We start from the raw sequence: 16,958 nt of genomic DNA, 5'->3' as shown, positions 1-16,958 counted from the left end.
TGTAAGTGAAATGGGTGCATTCCTTCGTCGTTCAAAACCTGCCAGACGCTCATGTTTGAACAATCCAATTCGTGGGCTATTGCGCGAGTACTGGTTGACGGGTTCTCTTCAATCCTATTTAAAACAGCTTCTTCAAATTCCACTGTTCGTCGAGTCCGTGGACGGCCAGTTACATCAGGATTGCGTCCCAGCGTGCCATGCTCACCTCAATTTCGATGGATGTTGACAAATTGCGCGCGGTTAGGCTGGACACGGTTAGGATATCGTTCGGCATAAAGACGAACTGCCTCTCGCGCATTACCGTCAGCTAAGCCGTCTCGTCGCTCCACAAAGTCGAATCAATTAGTCATGGTTAGATTAATTAAAGGTAAATAAAACTTCACAAAAAATATCCAAGATATACTCTGAACACAGGCTTCAGATAACTAACCAGCGCGTTGACTGACAGTTCACAATCTGTCACTTCCCACCGTCCCACTGTCACCTAACGCAGCAAGAGTCAGTTACATATCGCATCGGCATCCCTGTGTTGCGGTTCATAGTTCCGTAACGGTACTGATTAGACAAGCAGTTATTAAGTATTTTCTGCTCAGCTGGTTGCCTACTATCCAGGGTGTCAGTTTGGCAGCATACTTTTTTTTACACCCTGTATATACAAAGCCAATTATTAACTACATCTCTATACATATATTTACATACTTACAAATTAAAATTGTTTGTTATATACAGGGTGTTTTTTTGGGAGCTTTAGTTAAACGTTTCTGGGAAAGTAAAAAAGGTAGGTTTTTGAAAATTTGTACCTAGGGGTTACTCTGAAGGCCCAATCGATGTAAAATATTTTCAAAATGGTGGCACTTCCGGAAATACCGGAAGTGGCTAGTAAGTTCATTATTTTAAATGGAAACCCCTATTTTTTTATTGCATTTTTGGATTCTACGTGAAATTTCAGTTCTTTTGATACCCCCATATCAATATCTACAATTTATGGTTTTTCAGATATTTTGACTTTAAGGGAAAAAATGGTGGGTGCAGACGGTACCTTGAAAATTGATTACTTAAAAACGGTTGTAGTTATGGCAACCCATTTTTGCCAGTGCATAGAGAAAGAATAGGGCTTTCTTTTAGTGTACTTTAAAAAAAGTTAAGTTGCGCAAGACCGCACCTATGGAGATCCAAATTTAAGAAATTTCAAACAATAAAAAGTCAGTTTTTTTAAATGAAATGCCTATTTTCTTACTACTCAATTTGATAGAGAATCAAAATTGGCATATTTTGATATTACATGTTCCTATACCTATCTTTAACAATTTCTGACTTATTTCCATTTCATTGAATTGATAACATTTTTTTTAATTTTCTTTTTAGTTGTCGGCCATGATTTTATAACAATCGAATTTTAAACAAACCAAGGAAAGGATTCTTTGCTATCAATGATTCTAATCTAAATAATTAATTCATAAAAAAGTTAACACAGTGATCAGCTAAGTGGATAACAAACTTGTATGAAAATAAAATGAAATATTTTAAAATTCGCTTTTCAACACATGTTCAAAATGAGCGCCTTCGTGTTTCAAACACAATTCAATTCTTTTTCTTAACTGTTCTCCTGTAGAGTTTTGTATCACATGTGATTCAATAGTTTCTAGTGCATTTCTTACTCTTAAGATCATATCTTCTTTTGTTGTGGGAGGCCTGGCATAAACAGTGTCTTTTACATATCCCCACAAAAAGAAATCTAATGGGGAAAGGTCCGGGGAACGAGCAGGCCAAATATATGGCCCGCGGTTTCCGATCCAATTCCCTAGAAAAGTGGCATCTAAAAACTCGGAAATAATGCCTGCATTATGTGCAGGAGCACCATCTTGTTGGTAATACATAGCATCATATTCCTGTAGAGGCAGATCTTCTGTTGCAGGAACAACAATATTACGTAATATTTCCAAATAACGTTCTGCATTCAAATTTTCTTGATACACATGAAAACACAAAATCTTGTTTTTTTTTCAACGCACAAAACACATTAAAACTCCAACACTCTTGGAAGTGTACTTCTCGATTCAAAAAAGGATTTTGATCGCTCCAGTAATGTGAGTTATGACGATTAAACATGCCGTTTTTACTAAACTTGGCCTCGTCTGACCAAATAATGTTCCCCAAAAAATTATCATCCTCCTGATCCCTTAACATTAGCCATTCGCAAAACTCAATTCGTCTTGGGAGGTCCCCCGGTTGCATCGAATGCACATTATGGAATGAAAATGGACGATAATGGTAGTTTTTCAGGATTTTATGGATGCAACTAATATTTAATCCTAAAGCAATTTCCGCGTCTCTCAACGAATTAGTGGGGTACGCCGTGAAATATCCAAGCACGTTAGCAATATTATCCTCATTTTCAGCAATAGGTCTTACTCTAGGTATTTGTTTCGGGGGTACAAAACTTCCAAAATTCAAACAATTTCGTTCCAGTGTTCGAATGGTATGATCACTAGGACGTGGTCTGTCTGGATATCGCTCAATGAATGTACGGCAAGCACGTGCCGCGATTCTGTCCATTTCACCATAAATCACAACTAAATTCCAAAAATCTTCATTGGTGAAACCACTGCGAGCCATTTTTCGATTACTCAAACACTTATGTTAACTTATAACAGGTGACCGATTAGTGTCACTAGATTTGTTTAAAATTCGATTGTTATAAAATCATGGCCGACTACTAAAAAGAAAATTTAAAAAAAATGTTATCAATTCAATGAAATGGAAATAAGTCAGAAATTGTTAAAGATAGGTATAGGAACATGTAATATCAAAATATGCCAATTTTGATTCTCTATCAAATTGAGTAGTAAGAAAATAGGCATTTCATTTAAAAAAACTGACTTTTTATTGTTTGAAATTTCTTAAATTTGGATCTCCATAGGTGCGGTCTTGCGCAACTTAACTTTTTTTAAAGTACACTAAAAGAAAGCCCTATTCTTCCTCTATGCACTGGCAAAAATGGGTTGCCATAACTACAACCGTTTTTAAGTAATCAATTTTCAAGGTACCGTCTGCACCCACCATTTTTTCCCTTAAAGTCAAAATATCTGAAAAACCATAAATTGTAGATATTGATATGGGGGAATCAAAAGAACTGAAATTTCACGTAGAATCCAAAAATGCAATAAAAAATAGGGGTTTCCATTTAAAATAATGAACTTACTAGCCACTTCCGGTATTTCCGGAAGTGCCACCATTTTGAAAATATTTTACATCGATTGGGCCTTCAGAGTAACCCCTAGGTACAAATTTTCAAAAACCTACCTTTTTTACTTTCCCAGAAACGTTTAACTAAAGCTCCCAAAAAAACACCCTGTATACAAAGCCTATTATTAACTACATCTCTATATCTACTATAATATTCTCTACAAGATTCTCATAAACTAACCCCATTCCAATACGTTGCATTATGTAATTCTAAATATCTAAAGCTAACATCCTTAAAATAATCGCTATTAAATAAATCAATATTATGCCTAACTATATTTAAACTCTATCTACTAAACTACTTATAAGGGTTTTACTTAAAACTAAATCGCTATCTATTTCTTCGATTATTTCTATTATAGTCTCTTTGGCCTCCTCTTCAAACTTAACCAGATCAATGTCCGCTAGTTTATCACGTTTCCACTTCAACTCGGCTTGGACAATGACAGATAAGTTGCCCCATTCCAAATGCCTGGGTAACATTTTCTTAATGCACAGGTTATACAGCGTATCGCAATGGGTAACACGCTCCATCGCACGTTTCCGTATACCTTGCATAAAGTCCGTGAATGTTTCCAGCTTAAATGTCCAATTATTCATAAAGGACATTCGCATAGCCTCGAAGAAGTGGGAGGCCACTAACAACTCTTCAAAGTCAATATTATGTCGATCACTTAATGTATCTAAATTGTCTTCACTCAAACTTAACCCCCATGCACTTATTAAATCCGCCATTGTACTCAAACTTGGCCGTAAACGATTTGCACACTGTAAGAATCGGGCGCGAACTACTACGATATATACTATAGCATTATCTTTATATATCCAAATACCCCACTAGTTGTCGAGAGAGGTCACGAGAGGTCATTGATCTTTGCGGTGACCTTGAACTTGTCCGCTAGGTTATGTAAATATTCATCACTGTACCATCTTCGCAGACCATACACTTGCTCATGTTCAGCGTCAAAACAAAAGTCCCTCATTTCCCTATGTAATCTCTGCACCGCCGAATATTCATCATAAGCAACAGGCCAACTCTGCTGATTATAGGCAAACCACATGATAACTAGTGTTTCATACAGAAACATGCGCAAAGTATATACAATTCCCCCACTTAATTTAACGACTTGGTAATTTCAGCATCCCACATGACTTTGTCCTTGACTAACAGTACCACTTCCATTAAGACGGCAGTGTTCTGGTCATGCAAGTCCTGTAACGGAGTAATGATGCTCATTATATTTTCGATGTAATCTCCAGTCATTTCAATGGAGGCATTTATAATCTTATTGTAAAAATTATCAAACTCTAATGTGGTTAACATTTCCAGACGGTACGTTATTAAATTCGCCAGTAACCACAACCGTTGAAGTGAACCAAATGCCATATAAATGTCACATTCCCCGTTGTCAACGATTTTTATGACTTTGGTATTGTTTATCACTTCAGACGTTATGGTTTTGAATCCCACCTTAATTGGTAACAATTTTCCTTCTGTTGAGCAGAAGTAATTCGTAATAAGGTTTTGATTGTCTGTGAATACTTTCCATTCACTTTTATCAAAGGAAACACCTGCAGTCTTGGATCCACAGATTCTTACCATTGGTGTGAATTGACGGTACACTGATAGTCCAACACACACCTATTTACTTTTACTATTGTTAAGTTCATAACGCGATTGATTGACTAAATTAACATCACTAACCGTGAAAAGCACTGTATTATTGTTCTTCAATTTATCAACGGTTTGCTTTCAAAAGTTGATATTATCCATGATCGGTGACTACTACCATGCATTACATTGTGTGTATTATATAATACCAAATCCTCCACGTAACGTTGGTTGTGTAAAGACCTTGACTGTGTGGTGGATTTAATCATTGATTTAACCTTGACTGTGTGGTGCAAAATGCCACGTCACCATTACATACGTTCTATTGGATTCATCGAATTTAACACTCTTCATCGGATTCTGAAGATTCATCATCATTCTTCCACGCTTGCAACTATTCACTAAACTGCTCCAACTTTGCATCCCTTAGTTTCCGGATAATACACTCGTCACATATTTTATAGCTTAAGTAACTGTCACATATTGCTTCTCCTAACTCATACTTTGCGGCAATAGCTTGGCACTCCTCTGGGCTGTATTCACCACGTCCATATATCGCCTCGTACTTTGCATCAAATGCTAATGCAGAAAAATGCTGCTTAAGGCCGGTCGTCCTTTGGATGCGTTTTCGTCAGAATTATTTTCGTCAGAAATCGGACGAATAATTTCGTCAGATTTCGCATAATGTGTATCGTCCACTAGACAAGTTTTCGCATTGTACGAAGTCAGTCGTATGTAGTGATGATTTATCAAATAAGCATACTATAATTATTAATAATATGGATCATTTTCTTTTGGAAAATAGTTATCTTGTTAGACGGCGATTAAAATTAAAAAGAAAAAAGTGTTGGGTTAATGACATATTAGTAAAACGAAAAGAATTCGGAGAATTTCATCATTTATATGATGATTTGAAGAAGGACGAGAAAAAGTTTTTTGATTACTATCGCATGAATCAGGATACATTTAACTATATTTTAGATGCCATAAGGGAACCAATAAAAAAAATGTCGAATTTCCGTGAGACCATTTCGCCAGAAGAACGATTGAGTGTGACTATAAGGTAAGTTATAAATACAGTAGTTGCAACATTTTGAATTATATTATTTAAAAATACAAAGAAAAGAAATACATTGTTTTATGCGCTGAAGTGAGAAACATAGTTCTGAATGGACAACGGCTGTTGATAGGAAACATCTTCTCTTATTTCACTTGAATATTGTGAGACCCCGGAAGATACTGTATTTTTCAAAGATGAAGAACGATGTGGTGTTAAGTCATTACAATAGAATGACGCTCTGGAGGAATCGGTGTCCGTGTAAGGCATTGGGGAAGGCAACGGTGTTGTAATTGTTTCATTGGAACGATATGTTGCTCCGGGCGTGTGTCTTGTAGATAATTGTTCTTCCTCAAGAAATACTTGCTGCAACTTACTTCTCACCAACATTTGTCGATTGTGAGGTACAGCCTTTAAAAATGGCAGGAGACTTAGTAGGAATTGGTGTTCACTATCACCGCCTTCTCTATTTTTATGTTGAGACAATATTTCCAATTTGGCTCTTTCTATTTCGAGGAACTTTTCGTCCATTGAATTTGTCTCGGAATTCTTAGCATATTTTAGACGATTGTTTGTGTTTTTCTTACTTTGCAAAGTTGAACTACTAGGTGTATTGAATGTACTTGTTACCTTGTTACCAGATGTGGATGGCTGGTGAATATCTGTATTTACAATTTGCTGTGATGACTCTTGAATGGTGGATTGAGTGTCAGAGTATGCATTGTCTGCAGCTTCCAATGTCGATTCTGTCTCGGAAGAAGAGTTGTCATTGTTTTCCTTTTGCGGAGATATATTTCCATGCAGTTTACGTCGTTCAACAGTTTTAGATAAAAACAACAGTATTTTATAATATGGCCATTTGGAGGTAACTACCGATTCTGCACCATCTCCAGATTTCTGTTTTTTCGACTTGTTGAATTCCTTTCGAAATGTGTCTCGCAGCCCCCTCCATTTTGATTTTACTTCATCAACTAAAAAAAAATCGTTACAATTAATAACGTTTTTTTTAGATATTTGGCAACAGGCTCCTCGTTCAAGACATTGGGGTATTCGTTTCGAATATCAGACGTCACGGTGGGTAGAATTGTTTATGAAACGTGTGATGCTATTTGGGACAAGTTGGGTACTGTACATATGCCATTTCCGAAAAATGAAGACATGCAGTCTATATCTGAAGAATTTTGGAATAAGTGGAAATATCCAAACTGCGTTGGATGCATAGACGGGAAACACATACGCATACAGAATCCAAAGCACTCCGGAAGCATGTATCGGAACTATAAACAATACTTCTCAATTGTTTTACAAGCCGTTGCTGGACCAAACTACAAATTTATAGCAATTGATGTGGGAGCGTATGGTAAAGAAATTGACGGTGGTATTTTTTCGCATTCAAATCTTTGCCAAAAGCTTGAAAACGGAGGATTAGGTGTTACAAGACATTGTCCACTGCCGGGAACAAATATTAAAGTACCTCATGTTCTTTTGGGAGATGAAGCTTATCCACTCAAAACTTATTTAATGAGACCTTTTCCAGTATTAAAATTAGGACCTTCAGAAATAATTTTTAATGAGCGTTTGTCTCGAGCAAGACAAGTTGTTGAATGTGCATTCGGAATTATGAGTGCCAAATGGAGATTATTACAAAAATCAATTGAAGTAAATCCCGAATCTGCCGATAAACTTATTAAATGTATATGCCTGTTGCATAGCATTATAATTGATAGAGAAGGAGAGCAGCAAGTAGCATGTACATTCGAGCAAATCCCTGATCAAACACATTCTAGAACGGGAAGATTTGGAACCTTGGGTGAAAACAGAGGCACCAGTTCAGCTTATGATATCAGAGATAAATTTAAAACTTATTTTTCATCTCAAGAATTGTATAATGCATAATTTAAAATCAATAAAACATTCAAATACATTTCGGATTTCACTGAGCCAACAAAGACAAATATTTTGTTTGTTTGCAAATATATCATACCTGAGACCCAAATTTGATTTAACTTACCCTTAGTATTCATTTCAACTGCCACTTCTTGCCACAATTTTCTTTGTATGTCTCTCATGTGATATGATTTGTCGGTCATATCCCACAGAGGCTTTTTTTCATAAATTAAATTAATTAATTTTTCAACATCCATCTTGGTCTGTTAAGGTGCGTATACATCTGCCGAACCGAGCATGTAATGTAACGTGTAAATGCAACAAATTCGGACAATTGGGACGGCGCCGCGAGCACGAAGCGAACAGGTTCGCAGTGTGCTCGCTCGCTCCGTCAAAAGTCGGTTTTTGTGACGAGCACAAAGGGATTCGCGTGCTCGATTGGGACGTGTTTTTAGTTTAACCTTCCTGTTCTTGACGTGCTCGCGAGCATTTAGTCTTGTTTAAAATGGCGCAGTGGTCAGATGAAAGTTCATTGTTATTGATAGAGATTTATAAAAATTATGAAGTGCTGTGGAATCCAAGGAATGAAAACTATTATAACAAAAATTTAAAAGTGGATGCCTGGAAAGAAATAGCGGCCGCAGTTGAACAGCCGGAAGAAGCATGTAAAGCAAAAATCATTAGTTTACTTGCTTCATACAGAAGGGAGAAGGCCAGAGAAAAAAATCGAAAGGGACAGGATCAGGTAAGATACATTATGAAATAAACAAATTCTAGTAGTCCAATATTCAGTTCGAAAAATGTACATTATTTTATTACAAAATAAAAACAAAACTAAACATAATTATAATATCTATTTGTAGGTGTGGATAACGTATACAATAGTCGATGGTTCGCTTACGAAGCTTTACGATTCTTGGAAGACAGAGATAAGCCAAGAAAAAGTATGGACACGGTGAGTACCTACAGTTATTAAACCATGATTTAAGCGTATGCATTTTGCCATGGAACAGCCCCCTCATTCACGCAATAATCGGCAATTTCATCTCTTATCTTCTGAACATAAGCATGAGATCGTCGGGGAATATTTTGAAAGGGTTGCATTGATGTCATAGCTTCATCATTCCTCCAGGACCCCATGGTAACTACCCCATCTTCTTCGTAATCAATAGAACAACGTGGTGTATACAGATTTGGCGAATTGTTTCTTAAGTAATTGTGCAAAAGGACAGTAGTCATCACGACCACTTCGGGTTCCACAAGCATAGGTTTTCGTAAAACCCTAAATACTGCGCTTAATATACCAAACGCATTCTCAACAATTCGCCGAGCTCTGCTTAAGCGATAGTTAAAGATACGTTTAGTACTTCCTTTGGCATGGTCCCCCGGATATGGTTTCATAATGTGTTCATTTAATGCAAATGCACTATCAGCAGCGAAATAATACGGTACTTTCGTTTCACGTCCAGGAAGCTGGTCAGGTGGAGGCAATCCTAAAGTACCGTTTGTCATCATATTATATAATTTTGTGTTTTTGAAAACACCTCCGTCTGAAATCCTTCCTTGACATCCGATGTCCGTAAAAATAAAGTTATAATTTCCATCAACCACTGCCAATAGTACTATACTAAATTGAGACTTATAATTAAAGTAATCGCTGCCAGAATTAATTGGAGCTTTGAGGAGAATATGCTTCCCATCAAGAGCACCTAAACAATGAGGCATGTTCCATACTTCTTCAAACACGTTACTTGCCTCTTTCCAAGCTTCAGGTGTAGTAGGTACCTGAAAGTAGAACGATTCATATGCCGTCATTTGATTTCGATTTTAGTATAGTAAAGTAAAACTAATTACTTCGCAGGTTATGTGCTAAATAATTTTATTTGGAGCTGGTAGAACCAGCTAATTTAGTTGCACGTCATGGAATAACATTCAGTACAATTATATTGCGTTATTTCTTTCAAAATGCATTAAAAGTGTAATCAGTGTAATTAATTGAAAACCCCTATACTTATTTGATACCATTCCTTTAGGAATCGCAACAAGAAGAACGTGGTAGTGGCAAAGAGGATGAATTACAAACCGAATCGGAGATCGAAGTCGAAAAAACTCCAACCAGTGCCCCAAAACGGAGAATAAAAACATCTCGCGAAGAACATTCTTCGCTGATGGTTGATGCAGTGGCTGTCTTAAAAACTGCAGCTTCTAAGCTAACTTCATCTTCTCCAGAAAATGACGAAGTCAAAGCTTTTTTAAGTTTTGTAATGGCAAAAATGAATTCCTATTCATTCGAAACGAGGAAAGGAGTTGAACATTCTATTCTTGATACAATTATGAAGGCTGATAGAGGATTTTACGAATTTCCTGCGCACATGAGGCAGTATGGGCAGCAACAGCAGTCATATCATTCAACTGCATCGACAAGTGCCAACGAAAGCTTACAGTCGTCTTCTGACTCGCAGTATCAACCATCCACCTACACAGAGTTAGTAGTTGTTCCGCCACAAGTAACACCTCAATTCCCAAACATATCTTTAACAGAAAGGCTCGCTTCCCGACAAGCAATGTCCTCTCCTTCGTCACTCCTCTCCAATTATACACCATCCCCTCAACATTCAGATCGCGATGATTTTAATGATTATGTTTAAAAGTACGCACGCTATTTTTGTTTATACATTTTTCAGTTGTTCTTTTCAATAATATTACTAAATAAAGTTTGTTTTTACCTTAATATATTCCTTTAGTTCATGTACAAGTGCTCTACATACTTCTGAAACAATTCGCCCAATAGATTGTTTTGATATTCTAAATAGAAATTGGAGGCTTGTATACGAATCTCCGGTCGCTAGGTATCGTAAAGTTACTGCTAACCTAAAAATACAATTTGCTCGATCACATCTTCCAAAATATGTATACTAGTACTTATTAACTTTATTTATGTACTTAAATCGACCACTTACCTATCTTGAACAGAGATAGGGCTACGAAAATGTGTTTCCTGCTTGGCGATATTTGGACCTATTTTTTGTAAAAGGTTTTCAAAATCACTTGGTGTCATCCTAGTGAAGTTTTTGTATTGTCCGCTAATGTGCTGAATCTTCATATCAAGCAGTAATTCAGATCCTGTTCGTTTTTTGAATAATTCGGTTTTCCACCATCGTCTGTCTCGTCTTGTTTTTCTTTTACGCATCTCTTCCATAATAATAACTATGGATCCGCTTGCTAACAACAATGCTATCGCTTCTTCATTGGAGGACATGGCACAATAAATAAACAATTTCTGCACAACCACTGAAAAACAATTCGCCTGCAATGGTCAAGTTTGAATGGAGCGACCTACGAATATGTTCGCGCTCGTACTGTTTAAATCAAACGAGCATTACATTACACGTTACATTACATGCTCGGTTCGGCAGATGTATACGCACCTTTACAAATCGACTATGAATTCGTCATAACAACTGCGAACAATCCCATTTGTTTCGGATAGATCGCACATCGCATGTTTTCGTCCGAATTCGTACGAAGCAGTTCGGACGCAGTGTACGAGTTTCAATAGGTTTCAATGAAACGGCATGATTCGCACTTCTTCGTCCGATTTCTGACGAAGGCAATTCGGACGAAAACGCATCCAAAGGACGACCGGCCTAAGGCGTCTCACGGCCGTCCTATCCGTCCGTATCGGTCCTTATATGTATCTCGATATTTTCAAACTCCTTCGTTATCACGGGCACGGTTAACCGTCATGGTGCCGCGGGCGAGAAGGGAAAGCGAGCTTTTTTGTCGACCATATCCAGACATTCTATCGTTGTAGGCGAGGTTGTAGGGTTAGCTTGCTTAGCGGCGTTCACAATTATTACAAATGATTTTAATTTCCTGTGATTTTTCTTGGGGCTATTACATTAAAGATAGTGTATATACTTACATTTGTGGAACAAATGATTAAATTTAAAAACAACTTATTATTAATTTTACACAACTACATTCGTTGAACAAAAGATTAAACTAACTAAACTAACTTTGATTGTTAGTATTGCACTGCTATGAGTAGTTACCAGACCGACGTCTATAATAGTACTTGCTCTTACATTCCTATTTACGACTAACTTAATCTACCCTGGTGTTAAATGTTACAACCCTTAATCAATACAGAAATAAAGTTTAAAGATATTACTAACTAATCTCTGCTCTTAGGCAAATAACCCTGGTAATCTAGTCTAATTCTAATAAACATGTTAACCTTTGCCTTAAAAAAATAAGTCAAATGAAATCTAATCTAATAATTCTTCTAAAATTCTAGGGGTGTCGTTAGATAACCTTTCGTCTGAGAACTAAATGATTGTATTCAATGAATTACCTAATATTATTTTACTGGAGTAATAGTCAAATGGACATTGTCGTTTTTATATGTTACCGAAAATCTGTGTAATTCAGGCATTCTATACAATGCCTAGGGAATGTGTGCAATTCCAAGTCGGTTAGGATACATTCATAATGGCTGGTCATTGTGATAAATGTAGGGTGCATTTAGGAGAAGGAAAACTACTTCTATTTTCTTTCTTCATATACCATTGAGACAATGGATTAAAATGCTTTAACAAAGTATGGCAAGAGCTTTATTAAGGGCTTGAATTCCTAGATCGCAAATTTATAATTTTGTGACGAAACTATTTAAGTTTTCCTTAACATGCATCCACTTTGTTTCTTTGTATAATAATTAAAATCAGATTTATTCACGCTTGCAATTATCAACTCAACATTATTTGTAATAACTAATAACCCTGTATAACGTATTTAAAAAGGCAAATCGTCTTCAAATGCATTCATAAATTTGAAACGATAATAATAATGATAATAGTAGTAGGACTTTATTGCACTAAACATAATTTACACTGACTTCGGCTTTTACGTACATATAATAAACATAGTTTTTTTTTCACATATACCTGATATACGCACTCAACTTACTTCGAATGGCACGGTATATTTTTTCTTAACCCTGCTTCGTTGGGACGAATACCGCTACTGAAATTTTCCAAATTAATATCCAATACGAAATATCATATACGAAACTTACCGTTCAAATATACGCTCCACATTCTCGCACTGAAACATCACGGCGATTAGAGCATATATCTCTAATCGCCGCATTGTATTCCATCAATTCGATTTGTACGCTTTGCCCAGTACGGATTATGGGAGGGACCGTGCACAGCAGGGTGTGATATTTTAGCGTCCATTTCCTTAGGGTACGTAATTACCCCTTCAAATTTTTGATGGCAACGGAAGCCTTCACACCTCTTGAAATATCGTTCGCACCAATCAAAATGACCAAAGGAACATTCCGTGGCACAAACCATTTAGAAGCTGCATTACGCGACCTCTCGATTCTTCGTCTTAATTGCGTTATAGTTTTGCCCCCGATACATAAATCTTACCAAAGGCTTGCCGTGTATTCGCCGAACTCTCAGTCTGCCCACCGTGGCCAACATCCTTCGTAGGATACTATCTCCCAAATAGTATCTTTTCATCGGTACAAATGTTGATAAATGTATTAAGTTACTATAAATCGTTAACGTAATTCAAAAAATACCACATTTAATGAAGGCCGCAAGAAGAAAACCTTTACATTTGTTTTAAAAATCCCACAATTTAACGTTCCCATTTCTTAAACTGCATTTAGAAACTATAAAATAGTAAAGTACCGTCTGTAATTGCGTTATGGTTCGATATATATATATATATATATATATATATATATATATAAAACAAGTGTCATATATATATATATATATATATATTATCGGTTAAGTTTGGCTACACTTTCTCGTATAAAAAGGTAAGTTCGGCTACATAATGCCAAGTTTGGCTACGTAGTCAAAGTTGATACACTAGTCGTGGTAAACTGAGGCATATTTGACTACAAAAGTTTGGCTACAGGAACATATAAATTCTACCATGTTAGTGTAGTCGAATTTCAAGTACACGAGCGGCGAAAGTTTTTTTCAAGGGGGGTTTTAAACAAATAATTCTTTATAGGTTATTTATAGGTTATGTTTGTTACTGTAACTACATGTATGCTACTTTAATGACATCAGTAATTACATACGCCTCCAGTTTTATACAAACTCGCCTTTTTCAAGACTCATATAGCTTGGATATACGATCTTATAAGGTATGTAGTTCCCTGAAAGTGTTTTTAGATGTAAAACTGTACCCAACATTACCGATGTATCTAATTGATGTAAACATTGTTATAGAAGCCCTAAATCATGAATTTGGAGAGAAAACTTGTTCACAATGAACCTCGTTATATAATTCGTAAAGTAGTCGAATTCTTTGATCGATAAAAAGAAGCAGATCGTTGGTTTTAAACCTCGACTATACGGATGGAAGGGAAACTCCTCACAAGCAATTGTTGGTTTTCGATACAAAAAGTGTTATGAAAAACGCAGGTTGTTAATGGAAAGAAGTGACATCGTAACATGGTGTTCTCGTTATTTAACACTAAAAGAAAACGAACACCTGAATGTGACAAAAGACCCGTTATATACTTGGACGAAACCTATATTCACCCATCGTACGGCTACGGAGTGAGCCTACAATCAGATGAAGTATCGGAAGTTTACAAATCCAATAGGGCTGGTCAGAGGTACATCGTAGTATGCTAGTAGTCGTTCTGGTTTTGTAGAGGATGTCGCACAGTAAATCGGGGGATTATCACGACGATATGAATCCTACCAACTTCATGCAGTGGTTAGAGAAGCAGCTTATACCAAATTTACCAGCAAACTCAATTGTGGTTATGGATAACGCACCTTATCATAGTGTTCAAATAAATAAGCCGCCAACGATGAATAATCGTAAGGAAGTGATACGTTCTTGGTTAGAAGCAATTAATAACATTCCTACGACAGATGAATTTATTGACAATGTACAATTTGTTGTGTGTTAATTTAGTCAATGTGAGCGTTATTAATTTCAATGTGATTGTAATAATTTGAAATAAAATTAATAATTTTACTGTTTTCCTCTTCCTCTTGATGTTATGCAACTCATATAGCACGGGCGTTATGGCGTACTTGTTTATATCAATTTTGCATGAGAATGTTCTAAATTTCTAGCCCCCTCGGGCTCGCCCTGTAAGGGACTTTCTGAACGTGGTGCCACTGTAGATACTCAATAAAATTTGCAAAAAAATTTTAGTCATTTGGTGTAAAATCTCCCAATGGATAGTCATATTCGAGTCCATAACTTTTATGCCCAAGGAAATCGATAGCAAACCGCCAAGTCATTCCAGTATATTTGGTACCTACTTGACGAATCATGAACCGAGGCTCATTAGTGATATTTATGAAGGGTTATACAGAATGTAGTAGGTTATGTACATCAATAATTTATTCTAAATAACCTTTTTCGTTCCCCATTCCCATTTGAAGCGCTTTAGGTGAACAAAGGCAACTTGTTTCAAAAAAACACTTTTTGGAAATGTTTTTTGGCATGATTCTACTAAACCCAGTAGGTTGTACGCAATTATTTTATAAATTTTGCAAAAAAAATTTTTTTGAAGCAAGTGCCCATTGTTAGCCCATTTGGGTCAAATGGTTGGGATGGCCTTTTTAGTGCAAAATCTTGCAATCGATAGTCAAATCAAATGTGATATACTTTGTGCCCAAGGAAATCCATGCCAGACCGATCCAGTACTTTCAGTACACTTGTGACCCATATATGACGAAGCACAGACCTAGTCAAAGTAATGTTATGTGTGCATGATTATACTAAACCCAGTAGGTTGTATGCAATTATTTTATAAATTTTGCAAAAAAATATTTTTTGAAGCAAGTGCCCATTGTTAGCCCATTTGGGTCAAATGGTTGGGATGACCTTTTTAGTGCAAAATCTTGCAATCGATAGTCAAATCAAATGTGATATACTTTGTGCCCAAGGAAATCCATGCCAGACCGCTCCAGTACTTTCAGTACACTTGGTACCCATATATGACGAAGCACAGACCTATTCAAAGTAATGTTATTTGTGCATGATTATACTAAACCCAGTAGGTTGTATGCAATTATTTTATAAATTTTGCAAAAAAAATTTTTTGAAGCAAGTTTGTTAGCCCATTTGGGTCAAATGGTTGGATGGCCTTTTTAGTGCAAAATCTTGCAATCGATAGTCAAATCAAATTTGATATACTTTGTGCCCAAGGAAATCCATGCCAGACCGCTCCGCAGTACTTTCAATACACTTGGTACCCATATATGACGAAGCACAAACCTAGTCAAAGTAATGTTATGTGTGCATGATTATACTAAACCCAGTAGGTTGTATGCAATTATTTTATAAATTTTGCAAAAAAATAATTTTTGAAGCAAGTGCCCATTGTTAGCCCATTTGGGTCAAATGGTTGGGATGACCTTTTTAGTGCAAAATCTTGCAATCGATAGTCAAATCAAATGTGATATACTTTGTGCCCAAGGAAATCCATGCCAGACCGATCCAGTACTTTCAGTACACTTGTGACCCATATATATGACGAAGCACAGACCTAGTCAAAGTAATGTTATGTGTGCATGATTATACTAAACCCAGTAGGTTGTATGCAATTATTTTATCAATTTTGCAAAAAAATATTTTTTGAAGCAAGTGCCCATTGTTAGCCCATTTGGGTCAAATGGTTGGGATGACCTTTTTAGTGCAAAATCTTGCAATCGATAGTCAAATCAAATTTGATATACTTTTTGCCCAAGGAAATCTATGCCAGACCACTCCAGTAGGTACTTTCAATACACTTGGTACCCATATATATGACGAAGCACAAACCTAGTCAAAGTAATGTTATTTGTGCATGATTATACTAAACCCAGTAGGTTGTATGCAATTATTTTATAAATTTTGCAAAAAAAATATTTTTTGAAGCAACTGCGCATTGTTAGCCTATTTGAGTCAAATGGTTGGGATGGCCTTTTTAGTGCAAAATCTTGCAATCGATAGTCAAATCAAATTTGATATACTTTGTGCCCAAGGAAATCCATGCCAGACCGCTCCAGTACTTTCAGTACACTTGTGACCCACCTAGTCAAAGTAATGTTATGTGTGCAAGATTATACTAAACCCAGTAGGTTGTATGCAATTATTTTATAAATTTTGCAAAAA

General features: G+C 36.3%; 2 protein-coding genes across 2 annotated transcripts; one reads left to right on the top strand and one right to left on the bottom strand.

Annotated features, from left to right (window-relative positions):
* Nucleotides 1-5,686: 5,686 nt before the first annotated feature.
* LOC116159865 lies at nucleotides 5,687-8,511 on the bottom strand. The gene is made up of 2 exons (XM_031472952.1): nucleotides 7,927-8,511; nucleotides 5,687-6,886 (listed from the first exon to the last, which is right to left on the bottom strand). The coding sequence occupies exons 1-2, from the start codon at nucleotides 8,057-8,059 to the stop codon at nucleotides 5,997-5,999; spliced, it is 1,023 nt and encodes a 340-aa protein (XP_031328812.1). The 5' UTR covers nucleotides 8,060-8,511; the 3' UTR covers nucleotides 5,687-5,996.
* LOC116159866 lies at nucleotides 8,512-11,104 on the top strand. Its single transcript, XM_031472953.1, has 3 exons — nucleotides 8,512-8,547; nucleotides 8,666-8,757; nucleotides 9,836-11,104. Exons 2-3 carry the CDS (start codon nucleotides 8,749-8,751, stop codon nucleotides 10,448-10,450), a joined length of 624 nt encoding a protein of 207 aa, XP_031328813.1. The 5' UTR covers nucleotides 8,512-8,547; nucleotides 8,666-8,748; the 3' UTR covers nucleotides 10,451-11,104.
* Nucleotides 11,105-16,958: the final 5,854 nt, after the last annotated feature.

The sequence above is a fragment of the Photinus pyralis genome, unplaced genomic scaffold (genome assembly GCF_008802855.1).
Source record: "Photinus pyralis isolate 1611_PpyrPB1 unplaced genomic scaffold, Ppyr1.3 Ppyr1.4_LG1, whole genome shotgun sequence".
NCBI classification, from domain to species: Eukaryota; Metazoa; Arthropoda; class Insecta; order Coleoptera; family Lampyridae; genus Photinus; species Photinus pyralis.
This window is presented reverse-complemented; position numbering and strand designations above follow the sequence as displayed.